A 20,629-nucleotide genomic window follows, 5' to 3' on the forward strand; every position below is an offset into this window, starting at 1 on the left:
AGGTTGTATGCATAGATCCTAATATCATATATATATATTTTTTTAACTCAAACAATTTCTCTCTCAAAACTTTCCACATTCCTGCTGCAGTTTTTTTCACTGAATACATCACTCCAGTTAGTTTTACATAGTGACTGTTTTGCTTCCTTATAATCTGTAATTCGTTTGTAACTGTGCTACAGACATCTTTTCGTAACAAAACTTAAAAAGTGCAGAAAAAAACATATAAAAGGTAGATGTTTTATGCATGTGTAAAGTAAATAGCTGAGTTTTTCCTCTGGCACCTACTTTTAAGTGAAGACAAGCAGCCTGTAGGTGCCAGCAGTTACTTATGAGAGATCAGGACAGTGTGTTCTGAGTGACTTTTTCTGTGGATTTGCAAAAATACACTTTTAATTAACTTTTAAAGGGGTATTGACAGGAAATTGATTGAAAATAAAAAGTAAACTAAGAAATGAAATTTGAAACTGTGAGAAGTGAATATCTATACACACAACTCTGTATTCAACAGCCTTAGTATAATGTGTCAAATAGAGCACCATTTAGTTTGTTTAATGTTAGCCATTTTCTTTTCTTAAGGCTAAAAGTTTATGTTCACTGAAGTCATGCTAGTTGTTTTTCAGATCTACTAGGATAATAGATATAAGACAAGAACAAATAGCAGCATGAGTTAGTGGGAATACAGGCTCTAAAATGCTCATCAGCATTACCATTAGCATAGCTTGTATCTATGGGTACAGCCATCAAAGTTGAGCATTTGCTGCTGTTTGAGGGGATATAGTTCCTTTGTGGATAGTGTGTATGCCTTTATGTGCTTGTGATTTAAAAGGGGTGGTGTTTTGAAAATTAATTAATTTATTGTTTCTTGAATGTTTTTATCGAAACTTAAAAATCTAGGGAAATGTGACATGGTTTTAAAGTTAGAAGAGGTGAAACAGCTTTCTGTAAGTTCATCATCCTGCCAACCAATTGTATTTTATGGAAGCTGCAAGACATAAACATATATTCAAAAGAATTGTCACTCAGAATGTGTGGGAGTAATGGCTTTTTATCTAAGTGGCTTATATGTAATTTTTAACAAGCACTGTAAATGGCCTTACAGGTATGGGGAAAAAAGGAAAGAGTGCTGAATTATATTAGAATGAGCAGGGTGCAGATAACAATGCTATAGGGGATGCATTTGGCTAGAAACAAGGATATAAATTTAACAAAGAAAGGATTCAGTGTGGACATTGGTGAAATATTAGGGACAAGAGAGAAGGAGAGTAATAATATTGATTGTGAGAGGGGCCCCAACAGTGATAGAAGAGGAAAACAAGAAATGTAGTGATATATTGTGCTAGGAAGGGGTTATTGGCAGGGATGGGGGGATCATAATATAATTTGGGGAGAAATAGTAAGCTTTCAGCAGGGAATATTATTTATGGGTGGTGACGGAAACTTGATTTTGAATGATGATGCATAATAGGAATATAGAACAGAAGAGTATAACAATAGAGGGTAGATTTATAAAGAAATATTTGAGAATGTTTGGTACAGAATAAGTGAATTTTGTAGTAAGGACTCAGAATTTACATACCATTCTAGAAGTATAATAAATGTGGTAGATTGGATAGAAATTATATTTCACAGGAATATTTTTGTATCATATTGAATATTTGAGACCCATTCAGTATGTATACCAGATCATGCTCCAATAAAAAATAAGGTAAAGATTCTGAAATCGGCGCCAAAATGGCTGGTCTTAACCTACAGACATGTAACTAAAGTGGGAATTAACTGTAAAGCTCTACCCTTTCTGAATAGAGGAACACTCAGTAAATATGACTTAATGGAACATATTAAAAGTTATGTAACTTCAATTCAAAATCTTTTTACCTCATTAAACCTACTAAAATATATGATGGTGTTTCAACCATTTCACAAGAACCCAAATTTAGTAATTGGGAATAAGTTGATAGACTTACAGAAATTCCCCCTAATAAAGGATTTAATTGTATTGGATCTCTACCCCTTTCTTGGGGTATCAGTTCACGATATTTTAAAAGAGAAAAGTCTTCCTATTTCCTATCTAATTATCATGAGACAACTTAAAGATCTGGCTATAAATTATTTCAATAACTTTGATTTTAATGAAGAGGAATTAAATATACGTCGTAATCTGTGGGAAGCTCTGATACAAGATAAAAAATATATAACTACTTCATATAAACTGATAAAAGAGATGAAATATAATAAACATATTCTCTTATCGAATTATTGGAGGGAAAAATTAATATTAGTTGACGACAGCAAGATCTTGGAAGCATTTAATCTAACATTAACGTCTGTGTCCCTTCAGAAATTACTATTCACACAATTGATGATATTTAACAATGCCTAATGTTAAGTTGTCTATCTCGCCTTCATTCTTGCTGGATGGGTTCGGAGCCGACCTCGGCTCCGACTCGGCCACTCTAAAGCTCGAGAGTTGGTTCCACCGGCTCGAGGCTCCCCTTATATCCCACAATGCTAGGCGATAGTTACCTCAGATCTCGTTTGCCGCTACAGCTTCGAGGTTGGTTGTTCTACCGGTTCCTGGTGAGTTTAAGCTTTTTCTATTAAAAGTTACTCTGTTTCCCCCTTTTTTAGTTTAATTATTGTCAAATTAGAGTAGTTCATTGAACTTTATCCCCGACCTAATTTTTTCCCGTTTTTTCTTAAAAGAACTTTAGTTCTTCCCTTGGGCCTTGGGCCTTCCCTTCCCTAGGGAGTGTTTGTGTAGTTTAAGCTACTGTTTATTCTACTTTATTTTTTAGTAATTTTACTAAAGTAATTTTTTCTGACAGGGTATAACTGGTGTGTTTGAGTGTGTGTTTGTGTTCACCAGTTAGGCTATGTCTAAAGAAGCAAAGGTCTCCGGATTCAAGAAGTGTGATGCGTGCTGTCAGAAAATGTCTCTGACAGACGCTCACACTTCTTGTGTCTATTGTCTGGGGCCTTTGCACCTGCAGGACTCCTGTGCTGTCTGCCATGGCTTCAGCCCCAGGGTCCTGCAGGAAAGGAAAAACAAGCTCATATTGAGAGGCTTGTTGAAGCCTGAGGATTCCCTGTCTGTCTCAACAGGGAAGCCCTCCAAGGCATCGAGGTCTTCGGCTCCGGTTTCTGAGCCGAGACCTCAGGTTGTTCAACCTTTGCCTTTATCGGCTCCGGCTGGAGCCGACAAGACTCAGTCCACAGTTTCTGTGGCTTCGGCTCCGGCCGGAGCCGAGGTTATCGAGGTACCCGTGTCGGCTCCGACAAGATCTTCGGAGCCGGCAACCAGAAAGTGGTCTAGGTCACCTTCTCTTGGCTCCGTTCATTCGGCTCCAGGATCTCCCCTGCTGTCTGAACGGAGCCAAAGGTCTCATTCCTCTAGGTCATCGAGGTTGTCCGATCATGACCTTCAGAGGGTGGTGAGTCGACTACTCAAGTCTGAGGCACTAGCCCAGATGCTTCAGAGCCCGACTCATCAGTCGGTGCCTGTCCCGGTCCATCAACTCCTTCCTCCTTCGACTCTTTGAGCTCGGAGCCGGGTCGTCGGAACCGAGACTGTGGTTACCTCGGAGCCGAGACAATTGTCTTCGGCCCGCTGCCGGCTCCGCTTTCTTCCATGGAGGAATCTCGGCGCCGGACTTCCCTCGTCGGCTCCGAGGGGTGAGTGGCATCGACCCTTGTCCGACCCCTCTCCCTCTCGGTGCTTCGGCGCTGGTGAGTTCGGCTCCGACATCGCCTCGAGCCATCACTGTCGGTGCCGAGGGGGTCCTTAGCTCCTCGGAGCGGGGACCTCTGGCTCTGCCTGACAGGGGTGCTTTCGAGGTCATGCGGAGTGTGTTAGAGCCTGGCTCTACTCCACAGTCGGCTCCGCCAGCCCCTCCCTCTATGCTGCCTCAGGGTAAGTCGACTCACTCCCTCATCCCTGACCGCAGAGAGCCAACTCCTCAGGAGCTCCCTTTGGGATTTCATCCTCTTCCGAGGCCTCTCCTGATTTGGCAGAAGAGCCCCTCGGAAGAGGAAGTGCAAGAGGAAGCACATTGACTCACCTGAGTCTATCACGCCGGACACAGATCTGGATGATTCTGAGGGTTCCCCGTTCCCCTTCTGAAGATGTCTCATTTGCAGACATTCTGGAGATCCTTAAACAGAGGGGAAATTGGCCAGCCCTCAACCCTTCGGAGGACGAATCTGTGTATCTTGAGGCGTTTGGCTCTCGCCCTTCCACCTCCTGGGTGTCCCCCTCGACCCCCTCATGCAGGTGGTTGCAAAAGGCATGGACGGCTCCTGATTCAGTGGACCCCACTCCCAGGAGACCCTCCAAATTCATCACAGCTCCATCAGACAAGGAATTTTTATCAAAAGGAGTCTCTGTGGATGCTATGGTGGTTGCTGCCGCCACAAAGAAGGAACTGGCTGATCCTTCAGTGCCTGTCCATCCACCTAACAAGGAATCTAGGTCCATGGATAGGTACGGAAGCGGATGTTCTCCTCAGCGACATTTACTATGCGTCGCTGAATTACCTGTGCCATTTCACTCGCCTTCAAAGAGACTTGATCAAAGAAGCATCTAAAATGCTGAAGGACCCTACAGCTGCGGGTTTCAAGAGAAAATGAACACGCAGCTGGCTACCCTTCATTCTAACTTCAACACCCGCATGCGCCTCTACACTTATGCTGCCGTGGGAGCGAGCAGAGCAGCAGGAACAGGGTAGCCTTACGTAGGCACGCCTGGATGCGGCTATGCAATTTTATGGAACCTTTCAAAACGTCTTTCACGAACTCCCTTTGATGGATCATCTCTTTGGTCCACAAGTGAAAGAAACCCTGACTAGGTGCGAGACTGATGGCAAGACCCTTTCTGCCGCCGGAGTCCGTTTTCTACTCCTTCTAGGCCTTACCCCAAAGGCCAGAAGGGGAAAGATGTGGTTCCGTAAACAATCCCAAGGGACTTCGCCTGACGACAGAGTCGGTTCCCGCCAGAGGCAGAGGGGGAACAACAATGGTAGACGCCGCCCTAGAGGCAGAGGGGTCCGCAGAACCAGGGCAATCGAGAAACGTTCTCCGAGAAGCCCTTTCAGCATCCCTGAGGTGTTGCCCGACTGCCCATCTTCGAGGCAGTCGGGGAAGATTGTCACTGTACCCAGAAGCCTGGCTATCCTTGACACAAGACAAATGGGTACAGTCCATCATTTCGAAGGTTATTCTATTCCCTTTCTTCGCTTTCCAAATCAGTCAAAAATCCCTTCCAGATGTTCCACCGCTCAAAGGGATCTTGCAGCTTTGGAAATTTCAAAACTGCTTGCAAAAGAGCTATTCAGCCAGTGCCAGCAGACCAACTAGGATCCGGAATCTACTCAAGGTTCTTTTAGTTCCAAAGAAAACAGGGGACTGGAGACCAATTTTGGATCTCAGTATCTTGAACAGATCAGTCAAGAAAACAAGATTTCGGATGGTCACGCTGCAATCCATTCTTCCCCTATTGGGAAAAGGAAACTGGATGTGCTCTATAGACCTTCAGGACGCGTACTATCACATAAAAATGAACAGACGCTCCAGAAGGTTCCTCCGCTTCAGGCTGGGAACCAGTCATTTTCAATTCAGGGCCCTGCCCTTTGGTCTCACCACTGCCCCCTGGGTGTTTACCAAATGCATGGCAGTGGTAGCTTCTCACCTGAGACGACAAGGATTCCAGGTGTTTCCATATTTGGACGACTGACTCCTCACAGCTCCCACCAAGCATCTCCTTCTGATGGCCAGAGATTACACTTTTCGCGTCTGTCAAAGACTGGGTATCTCAATAAATTGCGAAAAGTCTGTTTTGTCGCCTTGTCGTACTATTACCTACATAGGCGCAAAATTAGATACTGTAAACATGTCTGCAACACTAACGAACCAAAGGATATCAGACATTCAAAAATTGGTATCACTACTTCTCAACAACAACAGAGCCAAAGCCAGGTTAGTTCTAAAGGTGTTGGGAATCATGGCAGCGCCATACCCTCCTTCCATTGGCCAGATACCACATGCGGATCCTTCAGTGGATGCTCTTTTCTCAATGGTCATACCAGGAACTTCCAATGTCTCACACCATTATGATCACGCAAGCGTGCAAAAGCATCTCATGTGGTGGATGTCTTCCCCCCAGCTCCTGTTGGGGAGACCATTTGTTCCACCTCCTCCGGTTGCTACTCTGACAACGGATGCCTCCCTGATCGGGTGGGGGCATTATCAGGGCAGGACAGTCCAGGGCACATGGCAACCAAACGAATGCCACTTGCACATAAATGTTCTGGAGATGAGAGCAGTGCTTTTAGCGTTGCAAGCCCTTCAACACTCTCTTCCCTTGGGAACGATTGCAATCCAGACAGACAATATGTCTGTAGTGTGGTACATCAACAAACAAGGCGGAACCAGATCATACCCCCTGTGTCGAGAAGCACTCAGACTGTGGCAATGGGCGATTTCTTCTCAGCGTTTTCTGATAGCAGCGCACATCCCCGGGAAGTCCAATCACATTGCGGACAAGTTGAGCAGAGCTATTCTCATGCCTCACGAGTGGTCTCTGAAAGACTCTGTAGTGAGAGAGATTTTTCTCAAGTGGGGTCAGCCTTGCTGCGATCTTTTTGCTACTCCCCAAAACAGCAAGTGCAGAGAATACTTCACTCTATTCCCCTTACCAGGCCAACCCAGCAGGGACGCGCTAGTCCAAGTTTGGCCCCGGGGACTTCTGTATGCATTTCCTCCTTTCCCATTGATCTCTCAAGTAATACAGAAAGCTATCGCTCAGAAGGCCTCATTGATCCTCATTGCTCCTTACTGGCCTCGACAAGTGTGGTTCCCCTTTCTGCATCGATTTCTTGTGGAGCGACCGTGGAATCTGGACCTAGTTCCAGATCTTTTGATCCATCAGTCGGGTCAGTTTCATCGCTCCCTCCCCTCTCTGAACCTCACTGCTTGGTTCCTCCACTTCCAACCGTAGCCAGGCTTCCTCAATTATCTCACTCTGTTAGAGATATTTTGATAGCTTCCCATAAATCTTCCACTCGAAAGATTTATTTGAGTAAGTGGAAACGATTTTCATATTGGGCACAAGGAAAGGACGTAGATCCTTTCACCGCTTCCATCCAACTAGTCCTCGATTTTCTTGCTGAACTCTTCCATGCAGGTTCATCTCCATCTACTCTTAAGGTTCAATTGGCAGCTATTTCTAATTTCCATGTGGGTATTTCTGAATCTGCCCTAATGTCCCACAAACTCTGCAAAGCCTTTTTGAAAGGAGTTTTTCTTCTCAGACCTCCTGTAAGAAATCCTCCTTCTCCTTGGGACCTAAATTTAGTTCTTGCTTCTTTGATTCTTTCCCCTTTCGAACCTGCAGCTTCATGTTCCTTAAAGTTATTATCATGGAAAACTCTCTTTCTGGTGGCTATCACATCAGCTAGAAGAATTTCAGAACTTCAAGCACTCAGTTGTCGTTCTCCTTACCTTGTGTTCCATAAGGACAGAGTTTCCTTACGAACTAACCCGTCCTTTTTGCCTAAGGTGGTTTCAACATCAAGTCTAAACCAATGCATTGACCTCCCTGTTTTTTTCCCGGAGTATTCAAATAGGTCTGAACAAAAATTACACTGTCTGGATGTTCATCGTCAATTAAGGTACTACTTGGACAGGACGAAACAATTCAGAAAATCTGATCAGCTGTTTGTCTCCTATGCGGAAAGCAGAAAGGGACTTCCAGTTTCAAAGGTATCTTTATCCAGATGGCTAACATCTCTGATTACCCTTGTTTATGAGATTAGACACCAAAAACTGCCTAATAAGCCTAAAGCCCATTCCACCAGAGCTTTGGCTACTTCTCTAGCCTTCCAAGACAGACTGCCTATTGACACCATTTGTGCAGCGGCTACTTGGGCTACTCCTCACACTTTTATTTCCCATTATAAGTTGGATTTAGCTTCTAGGCATAGAGCTAATTTTGGTTCCACTGTTCTCAGGAGTCTGTTCCGTTAGGCCACCCGGGACAAGGTGCTAGGGACGCGGTCCCATCCAGCAAGAATGAAGGCGAGATAGACAACTTAACATATAGAAGTTATGTTCTTACCATAACGTTCCATGTTAGTTGTCTTCTTCTCGCCTTCTTCTTGCGTCCCACCCTCCTTCCCCCTGGCCTGGACAGACCTAGAGGAGTTGTGATCGTGACCTCTCTTTCTACCACCTCTTTTTTAACTATATGCTATTATGCATATTTCTTGTTTCAGGATGTAGGTCACCCTTCTTCTTCCTGTTGTTAGAGGTGGATTCTGTTTTTTACAGTTATACTGTTTCTGTTATAAGCTGGGGTTAGCTTACAAACGAGATCTGAGGTAACTATCGCCTAGCATTGTGGGATATAAGGGGAGCCTCGAGCCGGTGGAACCAACTCTCGAGCTTTAGAGTGGCCGAGTCGGAGCCGAGGTCGGCTCCGAACCCATCCAGCAAGAAGAAGGCGAGAAGAAGACAACTAACATGGAACGTTATGGTAAGAACATAACTTCTATTTATACCCGTCTTATTCTTCATAAATTTGACTCAAAGAACTCGCCTAAATGTCCATATTGTACAGACCAGACAGCTGACTTGTTTCACATGTTTTGGAGTTGCAAATGCATTTTTAAACTTTGGAATTCATTAAAACTTCAATTACAGAAAATGGGATACCAGCATTCAACACTCTCTTGGGAATTTATGATCCTACATATTCCTCCAGATAACTTAGATAAATCAAAAAAGATCATAATCATGAATATTTGTTTATTAATGAAACTATACATAGCTTCAAACTGGTTGAACCCGACTCAGACATCTTGGGAAAATTTTAGAACATTAACAATCAGACACATATTAACGCATAAATTGTTAATCAATGACCATAAGAAAAGCATAAATAATATAAAAATATGGGAGCAAATCTTCAATATTGTGTTGGCCTAGGGGTTCTTATCCACTATTACTCAGGACACATATTTATAAGACTGATTCAATCTTAGTTTTGACATAGATCGTAACAATAATACAGACTGTTGACTTTTTCATGTTGTATTTCTTTTTTAATAATTTGTATTAATATATAATGTTTATGCACCTTTTGGAAGCAATCATGTATATATTGTATATATTTATAGTGTGTAGTTATGTAATTGAAAAACAATAAAAGACGGATTATTGAAAAAAAAAAAAAATAAGGTAAAGATTAATGGCAGTGATGTAAAAATGAGCCATGAGTGCTTTCCTACTTGCTTTTTTAAAGAAAGGAATTTAAGAAATGTGTAGTGGGTATGATCTGGACGGCCATGGTGGTGCAGCGGTTAGCATTGTCACCTCACAGCAAGAGGTTCTCCGGTTCGATCCTCGGCTGAGATGCCTTCTGTGCAGAGTCTGCATGTCCTCCCTGTGGTCGCGTGGGTTTCCTCCGGGTGCTCTGGTTTCCTCCCACATCCCAAAGACATGCTGTAGGTGGATTGAACACTCTAAATTGGCCCTTGGCATGAGTGTGTGCGTGTGTGTGTGCCTTCTGTGGAAGGTTGGGTGCCGGGCTGGCAACTCAACACTGTAAAACTCCACTGCCAATCATGAGCGGACAGGTGATCTGCTGTGGCGACCCCTAACCGGGAAAAGCTGAAAGAAGAAGAAGTAGTGGGTATGATCTAGAAGTTAGTAGGTAAGATAGAAATTACTTCAGAAGAGATAGCTAGACATTGTGATTAAATGAAAATGGACTTTAAATGCATGGTAGAGATAAGAGAAAGGGACAGGAAATAAGGAATGCGCATTATTGCAGAAGAGGAGGAATCTCACAGGGCGAGAAAAGAAGCAAATGCAGAGAGTTAAAGGAAAAATATGGGAGTATTTGTACAATAAGCATAATTTTAGAAAAGGTTGCAAAGTAACTCTAGAGCTCAAAAACTTTTAACATATGGACTTAAGGAATATTTGAAGCCAAACTTAGGGAGCCATTGACAAGGAAAATAACCAGAGATCCTATAAAGCAGTGTTTCTGAAACTTTGCAAGCTGTAGGACCCCTTTTATAAAGGAAATATTTTGGTGGACCCCTGTAGGTAGAGTACACATACGTTATGTTTGGATCAATGCCCCAACACTCCCATTCAGCCCCCCCCCCCCCCCCACACACACGCACACAGCCAATTCAGTGTCTCATTACTTGGTTATTCCCCCAGTTGCCATAAACGCTGTTCAAAATTCTCAGTGTGTATACTGTTGACTGCTTTACTTCTACAATGATTACAGATATCTGGATTTCATTTAAAACATTTATTCCAAATTTTATAGCACACAACCTCATAGACATCTGCTAATGCTAAACAAAGCAATACAGTCTCACAATGAAAACAGACTTAACCCTAAAACTTCTTTGCCTTTGAAACTCACATTCACTGAAACAACATTGAAACCCACTTTCAAAGAAAACATATCCGGGCAGTGTTGGATCAAAGAAAATATATCTGGGCACTGGGCAGTGTCAGATTAAGGTTACCTTTGAGCTGTTTTCAAAGCATAGGTCCCTTGCGAATATTTTTAGGACCATGCAAAAGTTCTTTGATTCACCTTCCTGATTGTATAATTAAATTTTACAGTACAATAATTAAGTTATATCCCTTTGTATAATACACCACCACTTGGTAGAGCTTGTTTTAGAGCTATAGTTTTGCACATTTTTCTAGTAAGCAATTAAACAAAACGTATGAAGCAATAATGACAAAACTGCCCATTTCAGAACATTTCAACCGTAAAAGGCCCTCAAACTTCTGTCATTGCAGTCTGCCAATAACAATCAATATGCACAATCTCTGCAGAAGTAAAAGGCATCTGTATAATTCCACCTTAAAGAGATCTCTAACTAATGAAGCACCTACCTATGAACCTATATTGGATGGGAGATAGGAAATTCACCCCGGGGATCACTTCTGTGGCTCTGCTCGACAGTGGCACAGGAAAATAATTTTCTTGGGTGGTGAAAGCCAGGGTACCTTTGGCTAGGCTTATATAGGCCCTAGGGCCAATAGCCTAGTACCTACCTATGAACCTATGACTAGCCCGGTCAACAAATGTAAAATAAAAATAAAATAAATAAAATAAATAAATAAATAAACTATGAAAGTGTTGCTGCTAGCAAACAACTTTATATTTCAATGTTAAATCTACAAATTCAGTGCCTGTTGCCTTTGAAAAATAAATTGCCTACTTAAGTTACATTGAAAAAGGTAACCTGGTAATATTGCATGGATGGCAAACTGAAAACAAATTCATAGTTACTAGACATGTCATCCAAAGGAAGACATATTCAGGACTTTTAACACCCCACACCCTGAAAATGCAACATAGTATCAGCAATCCATCTGTCTGCTGTGGGAGCAGAATCGACATCCTTCTGCATTAAAACATAAGTATGCTATATGTTGTGCTACTAACACCACTTTAAAATTCTGTACCACAGTAGTGATACAATTTGCTAGCTAGCTAAACAAAACAGCTGCACAGAACAGACGAACCTATGGGACAAAAATCTGGACAGTCTGCAAAAACCTGGACAGTTGAGGGGTATGCTGCCCATGTCTTACACACACACCATACCTCACCTCTCAAAGACTGCATTAGTATGAATTTTCTGAAGGATATGAAGTCTGAAGCTCAAATCTCTGCCATTATTTTCTGACTTCAGTCCTAAATGATTTACCAGAAAAGCACACTTTTATGAGAAACAGACAAATTATGAGGCAAAAAATCTGGACATTCTGCCAAAAACTGGACAACTGAGGGGTATGCTATGTACCTCTTAAACACACCTATTTCCCTCTTTTATACATACGCACCATACTTCTCAACTTTTTCAGCACAAGAAATCTGGACAATGCCTGTCTTAATGGGGGGAGGGGGCCAAAACTAAAGACACATTTTAAATATTGCTTTTACAAACTTAGAAAGCAGTTTTGCATTAGTACAATTTTTCTGAAGGATATGAAGTCTAAAGCTCAAATGTCTGTCATTTTCTGACTTCAGTCCAAAACGATTGACCATGGATTTGCCAGGAAACACAATTTTATGAGAAACAGACCAAATGAGGCAAAAATCTGGATGGTTGATAGCTACCCTCTCAACTGCACTGCTTTTTACACACACACCTATCTGTCTCTCTCCCTTTTTATACATACAGACACACACACACACACACCATACTTCTCAACTCTTTGGCACAAAAAATCTGGATTAAGCTTGTCATAATGGGGTGGGAGATAAAGTGGGGACACATTTTAAATGTTGCTCTTTCAAACTTAGAAAGTTGACAGAACCACAAATGTTGCATTAATACGAATTTTCTGAAGGATATGAAGTCTAAAGTGCAAATGTCAGCCATTATTTTCTATCTTCAGTCCAAAACGATTAACCATGGATTTGCCAGTAAACACAATTTTATGAGAAGCAGACCAAATGAGGCAAAAATCTGGATGGTTGACAGCTACCCTCTCAAATGCACTGCTTTTTATTTAAGCATGGATTAAAATGTAAATACCTTCAGGGCAGGGTCTTTCCACAAGATCGTCAGTGTCACCTCGGCAGTAATTTTCATTAGCAGCGGCCATCATAAATCCAGGACCTTACTTGGAGGGAAGAGAAGAGTTGTTTAAATTTCCTTCCAAATTCTAATGGCCAGACAAAAAAGTACAGGGGAAATGAGCAGCTGCTCATTGTCAACTGCAAACGCGGAAGTTGTTCCTTGTTCCCTTGTCTAAAAACTCAGGGCAAGCAGCTGTTTAGCCACAAATGTGGAAATTAAGCAACTTAGCTACATTCAGGGAAGTCTTTTTCTTTTAATAAGTTGACGGTGGTGAGTGGAGCAATTTTCATTTTTCTGCGGACCCCTAGAATGTTTTGTATGGACCCCCAGGGGTCCACGGACCACAGTTTTGGAAACACTGCTATAGAGGCATTTGAGATATTTTGGAAATTGTATTAACATTTCTATCATGCAGAGGACTGTGGAAAATGTGGAAAGGCACAGATGAGAATATTTACAGAAGACTGGTTTATGTTTTGGTTTGAGGAAGATGAGGCTCATCGATTAATAGCTAAGCTGGGGAGAGATGAAATGAAAACTATGGCATAATAAATCAACAGCTAAGTCTCTAGAACATATGATGTTCCTTTGGAAGTTAGGAGGAAAGAAAGTGTTTAAGATCTGGAAGGCTCTAACAATAAATAGTAGTGGGAAGTACCAGCTTATTGAAGAAAAGCCATTATTATTGACAGAGGATAAAGACCTTTCAGATAAGGCTTCATCTTATGTCATGATTATAAAGTGCCTTTGTCTGTATTAGTTTAGAGAATTGCCAAAGGTGTTACAAAATATATATATATATATATATATATATATATATATATATATATATATATATATATATGGATCAGTGTAGCTTTTATGAGGGATGGCAAACATTTGATAATATTAATAGCACAAAGATAATCGAGAAGAGAAGTGGATTGCAAGAGAAAAAAAAATGCTGTTATTGGTAAGTCTTGAGGCGAAGTGTTTGATACAATCAGCTGGGAATTTATGAGAAGGGCAATGACAACATTTGTGTTCCCTAATAGAATAATGAGTTAATAAAGAGGATATATGAAGGGATAGAGGCGAGAATTAAGATGGAAGAGCTCTTCTTAGACAAGCTGTTTGAATAGAGGTACCAGAAAGCTATGTCCATTTTGTCCTCTATTAATTACTTTATACTTTAATTTTTCAGCAAATAAAATAAGGGATTCATAAATTGAAGGATATAACTAGCATGGTGATCAACAAAAGGTAGTTTATTTGCAGATGATATTGTTTATCAATGCAGAAAAGGGCATTTCCTGTGCATAGTAACGTTTTGAGACTGTCTTTTTTTGGCTATAAAATAGATGATGATGAACCAGAAGCTAATGATATAAGCTATGCAGCCACACATGAACTGGTTCATTGGGACCAATGGAGACATGATAATATGAGGTAATTAGGCTTATGTTTAAAAAGGTTCATGTCTCAATAGATAAGGATATGTGGAAGGGATCTAAGCAGAAGATCTTACAAAAATTAAAAAAACTGCATGTTCCAGGTTATGGATAGTAAGATAGAAGCAGTGAAAATGTTTTTAGTCCCTTTAGTCTTATATACAAGACAGGCATATTTTATCAATGAGAGGAGAATGTGTTGATAAAGAGATGAAGGAAGTTATCTGGAAGAGGAAGAAGGCAATAGCTAAGCAGGGTACTTGTTTCAACCCACAGGACAAGTTGGTTTAAGGTTACCTGATTTGAAGGGGTGCAGCTGCATAAACGAGTGCAAAAGGTTATACATCAGTGTGGAAAAGGATGATGATGAAATGTGGGGGTGAGAGATAGAAAGTGACTAGGATTTTGAATACAAATCCTTAAGAAAAATAGTAACATTTGTACATAATAGAGGGTTCAATGTTTGCATATAAAAGAAATACAAAGCTAACAAATAATTTTTGAAGAAACAGAAAATTGGTAAATTTGCAGACTCCTACATTCCTAAAGGTTCATACTCATTGGAAGCAGTGCAAGTATTACAGAATTATGGCCAACTGTCCATATGCACTTACCCAGAATTACACCTGAATTGTAAGGTCTGCACTGAATTTATTCCATAATTTAACCTATGTAGTATACATTGCTCAATGTGAAACATGCCAAGCATTTTATGTTTGTAAAACAACTAGGAAACATTGTCAAAAAGATATGAGCATGACTATGCTGTAAAATGAAAAAAAATATGCATTGTTCTGACATGCTGCTGGTTGTGTTAAATTTAAAACATTTTTTTTTTTGTCAGGGAGTGATGGATCTACCGGGAGATCCTGGCACTTTATTAGAACTGAAGGAATAAATTTAGCAGTTATAGCTGAAAGCAAATTATACTTCAGGACTCAGTGACATAATAAATATTTAATGTGTTTTAAAACAGAGACCATCTAAGTTGCAATGTTGGACGTACAGATGTTTGGATCAGTTAAATTTGTGCAGACTTGTATTTTAGCCTACTTAAATGATTTAAGCACAGTGTTTGGTCTGAAGAAGTCTCTTATCGAATAAAGACAGACATGCTTATTTTAAGTAACGGGTCTTGAGCATTCCTTCAATTTTGTTTTGTTCTAATCATACAGGATAAAGTTGCAAAAAATATTCTAAGAACTAGCAAGGGAGTGGAGAAAAGAAGGTTTACCAACAGGGATATCTGCAAATAGGAGTATAGAAATAAGGCAAATGCTGGCTGGAATTTACTGGATGAAATTAGCAAAGAATCAGTGTGTTATGAAGGAATTGTAATAGAATGGGATGAGGCTAAGCAGGAATTTGCCTTCCCCTTCAGAGATTGATAATAGAGTATAGGCAAAGAGTAATAGAAGGGGAGTGCTTACTGAAGCACCATTAATGGTAGAGTCTTTTAGTTGAGTCTAGAACAGACGATGCTGTCAAAAACGGATAACTAGTAGTGCATGTAAAATATTGCATAGTAACTATAGGAATCAAAGAAGAGGTTAGAAAATTTGGTGAAAAGATAATAGGAAGGTACATTTACAAAGGAACAATGGGAAGAAATGTATAGGGCTCCAGTGCATGCAGCAAAGTCCAGAAGGTTTAGGATGTTTGCATGAAAGTGTTTGCATAGGTACTTTTATACCTTAGGTAGAAGTCAGAGAATCTTTCCTGGGGTAGATGGTAAATGTTGGAGATGTGATTGTGCAGATAGAGGTAATTGAGAATTTGTATTTTGGGAATATAAAATTGTTGCCAGGTTTTAAAAATTCCTTACAGCATACTTTGACAGATATGTTTGAGAACAACTGCTGGCAACTATGGAAGGCTTTTCTGAGTTGGGATGTAGGATCTGAATTGGATAGACATAGTAAAGCATTACCAAGTTTATAGCTGCTGTTTGCCAAAAAAGCAATTTCTAGAAAATGGAAAGAAAAATCTAAACTAGGTATATAGGTATAGCAAAAGTTTTGAATATTGTGAAGCAAATAAAAGTACTGAAGTGGGATGTTTAGAGAAGGGAGTAAGTAAATTTCATACAAATAAATTGGATTTGGGGGAACAGTACTTACAAAATAATGATTAGGAAGAAGAGTAACATTTAAAGGAAAGCAGGAAAGTTTATGTAATGTTAGAGTGAATACAAATCATTCAGAAGAAACCATATGCACTACAGACCATAATAATGGAAACTGCTGTTATGGTTTGCTTTCTTTGTTTCTAATGTATGTGCTGTAACTTAGAATCTGATTTAATATAGAAATATGTTAAAACATGTTTCCTTTATTTAAGCAGTACTGTTACATGTAACGTTAGCTGAAATAATTGAATGGCAAATATGAAGAATAAGAATCCAGAAGATATCCTAGTAATGTGTAATGGTCTTCACTAAACATTTTACATCCTAAAATTCCATATGCAGTAGTTGTCTGTGTATTTTTGTTGTGTGAAGAAAGCATACTTAATTATAAAAATGTTGGATTGTACTGGATTTTTATTTTATTTTTTTCCTAATTTTTGACTTTGTTAACATTTTAGCCAAATGAAAACAAGGCTTGGAATGGACAGACTTCGAGCTTCCCTGAACAAACAAGCAACAGTGAGTGCTTATTTTTTTAATTTAAACATCGGTGTGTGTGTGTGCGTGTGTGTGTGTGTGTGTGTGTGTGTGTGTGTGTGTGTGTGTGTGTGTGTGTAAGTAAGTAAGGATACAAATGCATGTGTGCACTGGTAAAGTGTAACATCTAGCATTTCAGATGCAGGGCTGATGATCAATGAGATATTTTAGGGACTGACTGAGAAAATTCTTACCCTTTGGAGGGTGTCTGTCTTTTAAATGGGTAGAAGTACTTAAGCTATGGGATACTTGCCATTTGATTATATTCTTGATCTTTGGTGGCAGTACAGGAGAAGCTGTTCACTCCAATATTTTGACATTATGTCAACTCATCCATCAACATTGCAGAGCAGAAAGAAATGGTGCAGTGGTTAGACTTACACAGTGACATCTATTTTCACAATTTTAAAAACAGCATTTCAAGTCTGCTTTATTGTGGATGCTATTTTTTGTTGGGATTTGAAGTTAGAATATATGACAATGAATACAACATAAACCCATAGAGACAAGCAGTTTCAGCTACTAGGGAGAAAATTCAGTTGGCATTGTTCTAAACATGTCTGTTTTGTGCCGGCTAATAAAAATGGTTACAAGCATAAAAATGTTTCAAAAAAACGAATTGGAATTCATAGTTTAACTGTGCAGTAGATAGTGGGCCTTAATGATTTATTGTGCCTTTTTTAGGAAGAACATTTAAGTCAACTGTTTAAATATAAGGTTTATTGTCCAGCAATGTTTTCCTGACTGTTTTATTAGAATAAACTTTTACAACTTGAAAGAAATATCAAGGCATTGGATCAAGTCTTAAGTTTACTGTGGTTGGTAAAATGGCCAAGTAATTCTGCTTTAATGCCATTCAGCAGACTCATTTTACAAGATCCTGTCATCTTGTGACATTTTACAGATGAACCCTTTGCAACCATACTACAGCTAGATATTAAGTCTGCTTTTCCAAAGCAGAAGCTTTGTGTTCTAAGAGTTTTGCTTTTTGTACTGCTTCTCTGTGCAGACTGCAAGCAGAAGTATAGGTCTGCAAACAATCTGATACTGTATTTTGTTGTTTACGCAGTGAAGTAGGTGGCTTTAGAGTATAATTCATCTACCTTTTGTACTCATTACAGCCGAGTGTGCCTCCAGGCGTTTCTGCAGTTACCTCCTATTGCACTTCTAGTCATTAAATATTGCTTGTTCATATTTGCATTAATAATTCCAAAACCATGCTACATACAAGGTATCAGAAGATTTTATATTGAAGCATACATGTTGGCAAACACAATTGTATTGATACTTGACCTCTGTCTAATGCAGCTAAAGAGATGTTGAATATTATTTGTATACTGTTTATTTGTATTATAATAATTTTCATATTTCTCTAAATGCAATAAAACAATGAGTACCAAGGTCACAGAGAAAAAACAGTCAGTAAAAACTAAATGACAAATCTAGCCAAGGTAGACTTTTCACTGTGGTACCTTGAAACCTCTTGCATTAGAGGTAACATGGGATATATCTAAATGACCCCATAAAGACATCAGGTGTTTCAGCTATATGACAATTCTGAATGTCCATGACTGTTTTGTTTTTAAGTCTGTTATGGACAAATTCAGGCCAATAAAACCAAACACCACTAGCTATAGACATGTAATTTCAGGAGCACTCTTCAAGAAAGACAAAAAAAAAATCTTTAAACACACGACTTCATGCTTTCAGGTACTCCATCTTCACAGCCTAAAATTTTTTACATTTCCTCATCTTTTTTATTTTTAGTTTTGTTGGTTAGTCAATTAAGTAATCATTAACCAAACTTACTGTCTGTTACAGAGTTAAAATTTCATTTACTGCAGTCACATTGCATACACGTTCTAAAAAGTTCATACTGCATACATTTTTCTGATTGACATCATTGTTATAAATGGTCACTTTCATTATTTAAACCATTCAGGTTGAGTATACAAACTGTACATTTGGCTTGAGTTTCCATGCATTTCTGATAAGACTGCAGAGGCCTGCGCCATGTTTGACTAACTACTGGATTTTAAAGTCAGAAAGAAAGTCAGGAAAGTACTTTTTTGTATATGCACTTGTTGCCTAACTGATCTAGCCTCTTAGAGCTTTTTTCTGCCATTTATTTTCTGTTTTGAGTACATCTATTTGGCTTGGTCTAAGGGCTATTTTGGATTAAGTAGTAACTGATGTAAGTAAGAGGTAGCCTAACTGCTGCAGGTCCTGAATAGTTTAAAACTCCTGGGCTTCAGATTCCACATGTTTTTCCATTGGTTCTTGTTTTTTTTTTTTTTTTTTTGTTAAATACTGTACAGAGTGCAATTCAACCTTGTTTTCTTGGTAAGACTGCAGAGGCCTGTACAATGTACATTTACTGTTTGACTAATTGCTACATTGTAAAATTTGTGAAAATGTTGGGAAGGTAGTTTTTGTGTCTGCACTTAAGTTGCCAGGCTGATCTAGTGATTTAGAGCTGTTTTATGCATTGCCTGATACTGTTTCTGCATTTTATTTGTTGAATTTGAATGTATCTTTCTGGATTTGTTTAAGGGCTAACTTCTGTTAAGTAGTGATTGATCTAAGTGAAAGATTAATTGTTGCAGGTCCTAGATGGGAACACTTGGACTTCAGAATTTCCTTGTCTTTCACTGGTACTATTGTTTTCTTATTTAATACTTATTGTGCAGAGCTTCTAGTTGTAGTTTTGTAATGGGTAGTGTGTGCAAGTAAGTTCTCTGTCTTTCATACTTCTGTAAGTATTCCTTCTTTCAACCCCTGTAAGTTAATAAACCACTTCTGTTCTATCTAAACAGCTTGCACTTACTGTGCTACCTTCCTCTCAGCTGCATGGATCATCAGAGTACATGTAGCAGCTCAGCCATGCATTGAGCATATTATCCATACAATAAACAAGCGAGGTCACTCTCTTCAAATTACCTACATAGCCAGCCATAATCAAAATCTTAAAAAAGGTAACACTGCTCAGTGTTAGAAGCCTGAACATAGGTTTTCTCTACTTAAATGTATTCCTAACCATTGAAAATATGCAGATGTATGCATAGTTATTGAAACGTGGTTTCACATCAGCAAAAGTAGTACTGTAGTGCAGGAGTTTAGTGCCTACCATTCCTTTAGATCTATCACCAGATTTGATGGTATAGCTGGAGAGGATATGTCTTCGTTCCTAAAAAAATTCACCTCTATAGACTCTTACTGCAGGACACTGACCTTAAATCTTCCACATTCTTCTCACAATGATGAAAACCTAGTACCACATTGTAGCAAACAGCTGTACCCATCTATGACTTTGGCAGTCCATGAGACATAGCTAAACAAATTGACATCCCTTGCTGTCAAATGCAACACTGTCCTCTTTGGTAACTTCAAATATCCCTCCATTAACTGGGAAACCTGCACCACCTCAAATAAGTATGCTCAGTGATTCTTGGACCTCATTAATGCCAACTCCTTTTACCATGTAGTCCAAATCCAAATGAAGGGATCAAAAATATTGGACTTGGTACTCACCAATATTGCTTGCCTATGCATAACACCATAGTTACCAAATCACTGGTCAAAGCTGACCAATGTGCAGTTAACACTTACTGTAAAGGAAATCTTAACCTTAGAACTAAACAAATAGTTTTTTTTTCACTCTGTCTTTGTTTCCTGACATATTTTAACACCTCAGAATCACTCTAAGTGCTTTATATCAAATTTTAACCTGTTTTCCACAACATGGCTACCAATGGGGCTTGATATATCAAAGTGATCTTGTTCTTCCTCAGCCCTTTCTCTCTGGCATAATGCATTTCAAGTCTGCTTTATATGACTCATGCCAGACATAAGGAAGTAACTGTGAATTCTCATGCCATTGACGTACAATGGGATTTGTGTGAGTCACTGCC

General features: G+C 39.5%; 1 protein-coding gene across 1 annotated transcript in view; it reads left to right on the plus strand.

Moving 5' to 3' along the window:
* The window catches only part of STAU2 (staufen double-stranded RNA binding protein 2), a 3,898,627-nt gene that overhangs the window by 2,810,081 nt on the left and 1,067,917 nt on the right, over window positions 1-20,629 (plus strand). The window contains exon 12 of the mRNA XM_044067226.1: window positions 16,640-16,700. Coding sequence (XP_043923161.1) covers window positions 16,640-16,700 — 61 coding nt within the window. The remainder of the gene's footprint in view (window positions 1-16,639; window positions 16,701-20,629) is intronic.

This window comes from Protopterus annectens, chromosome 3.part1 (genome assembly GCF_019279795.1).
Source record: "Protopterus annectens isolate FY-2018-M chromosome 3.part1, PAN1.0, whole genome shotgun sequence".
Classification (NCBI taxonomy): Eukaryota; Metazoa; Chordata; order Ceratodontiformes; family Protopteridae; genus Protopterus; species Protopterus annectens.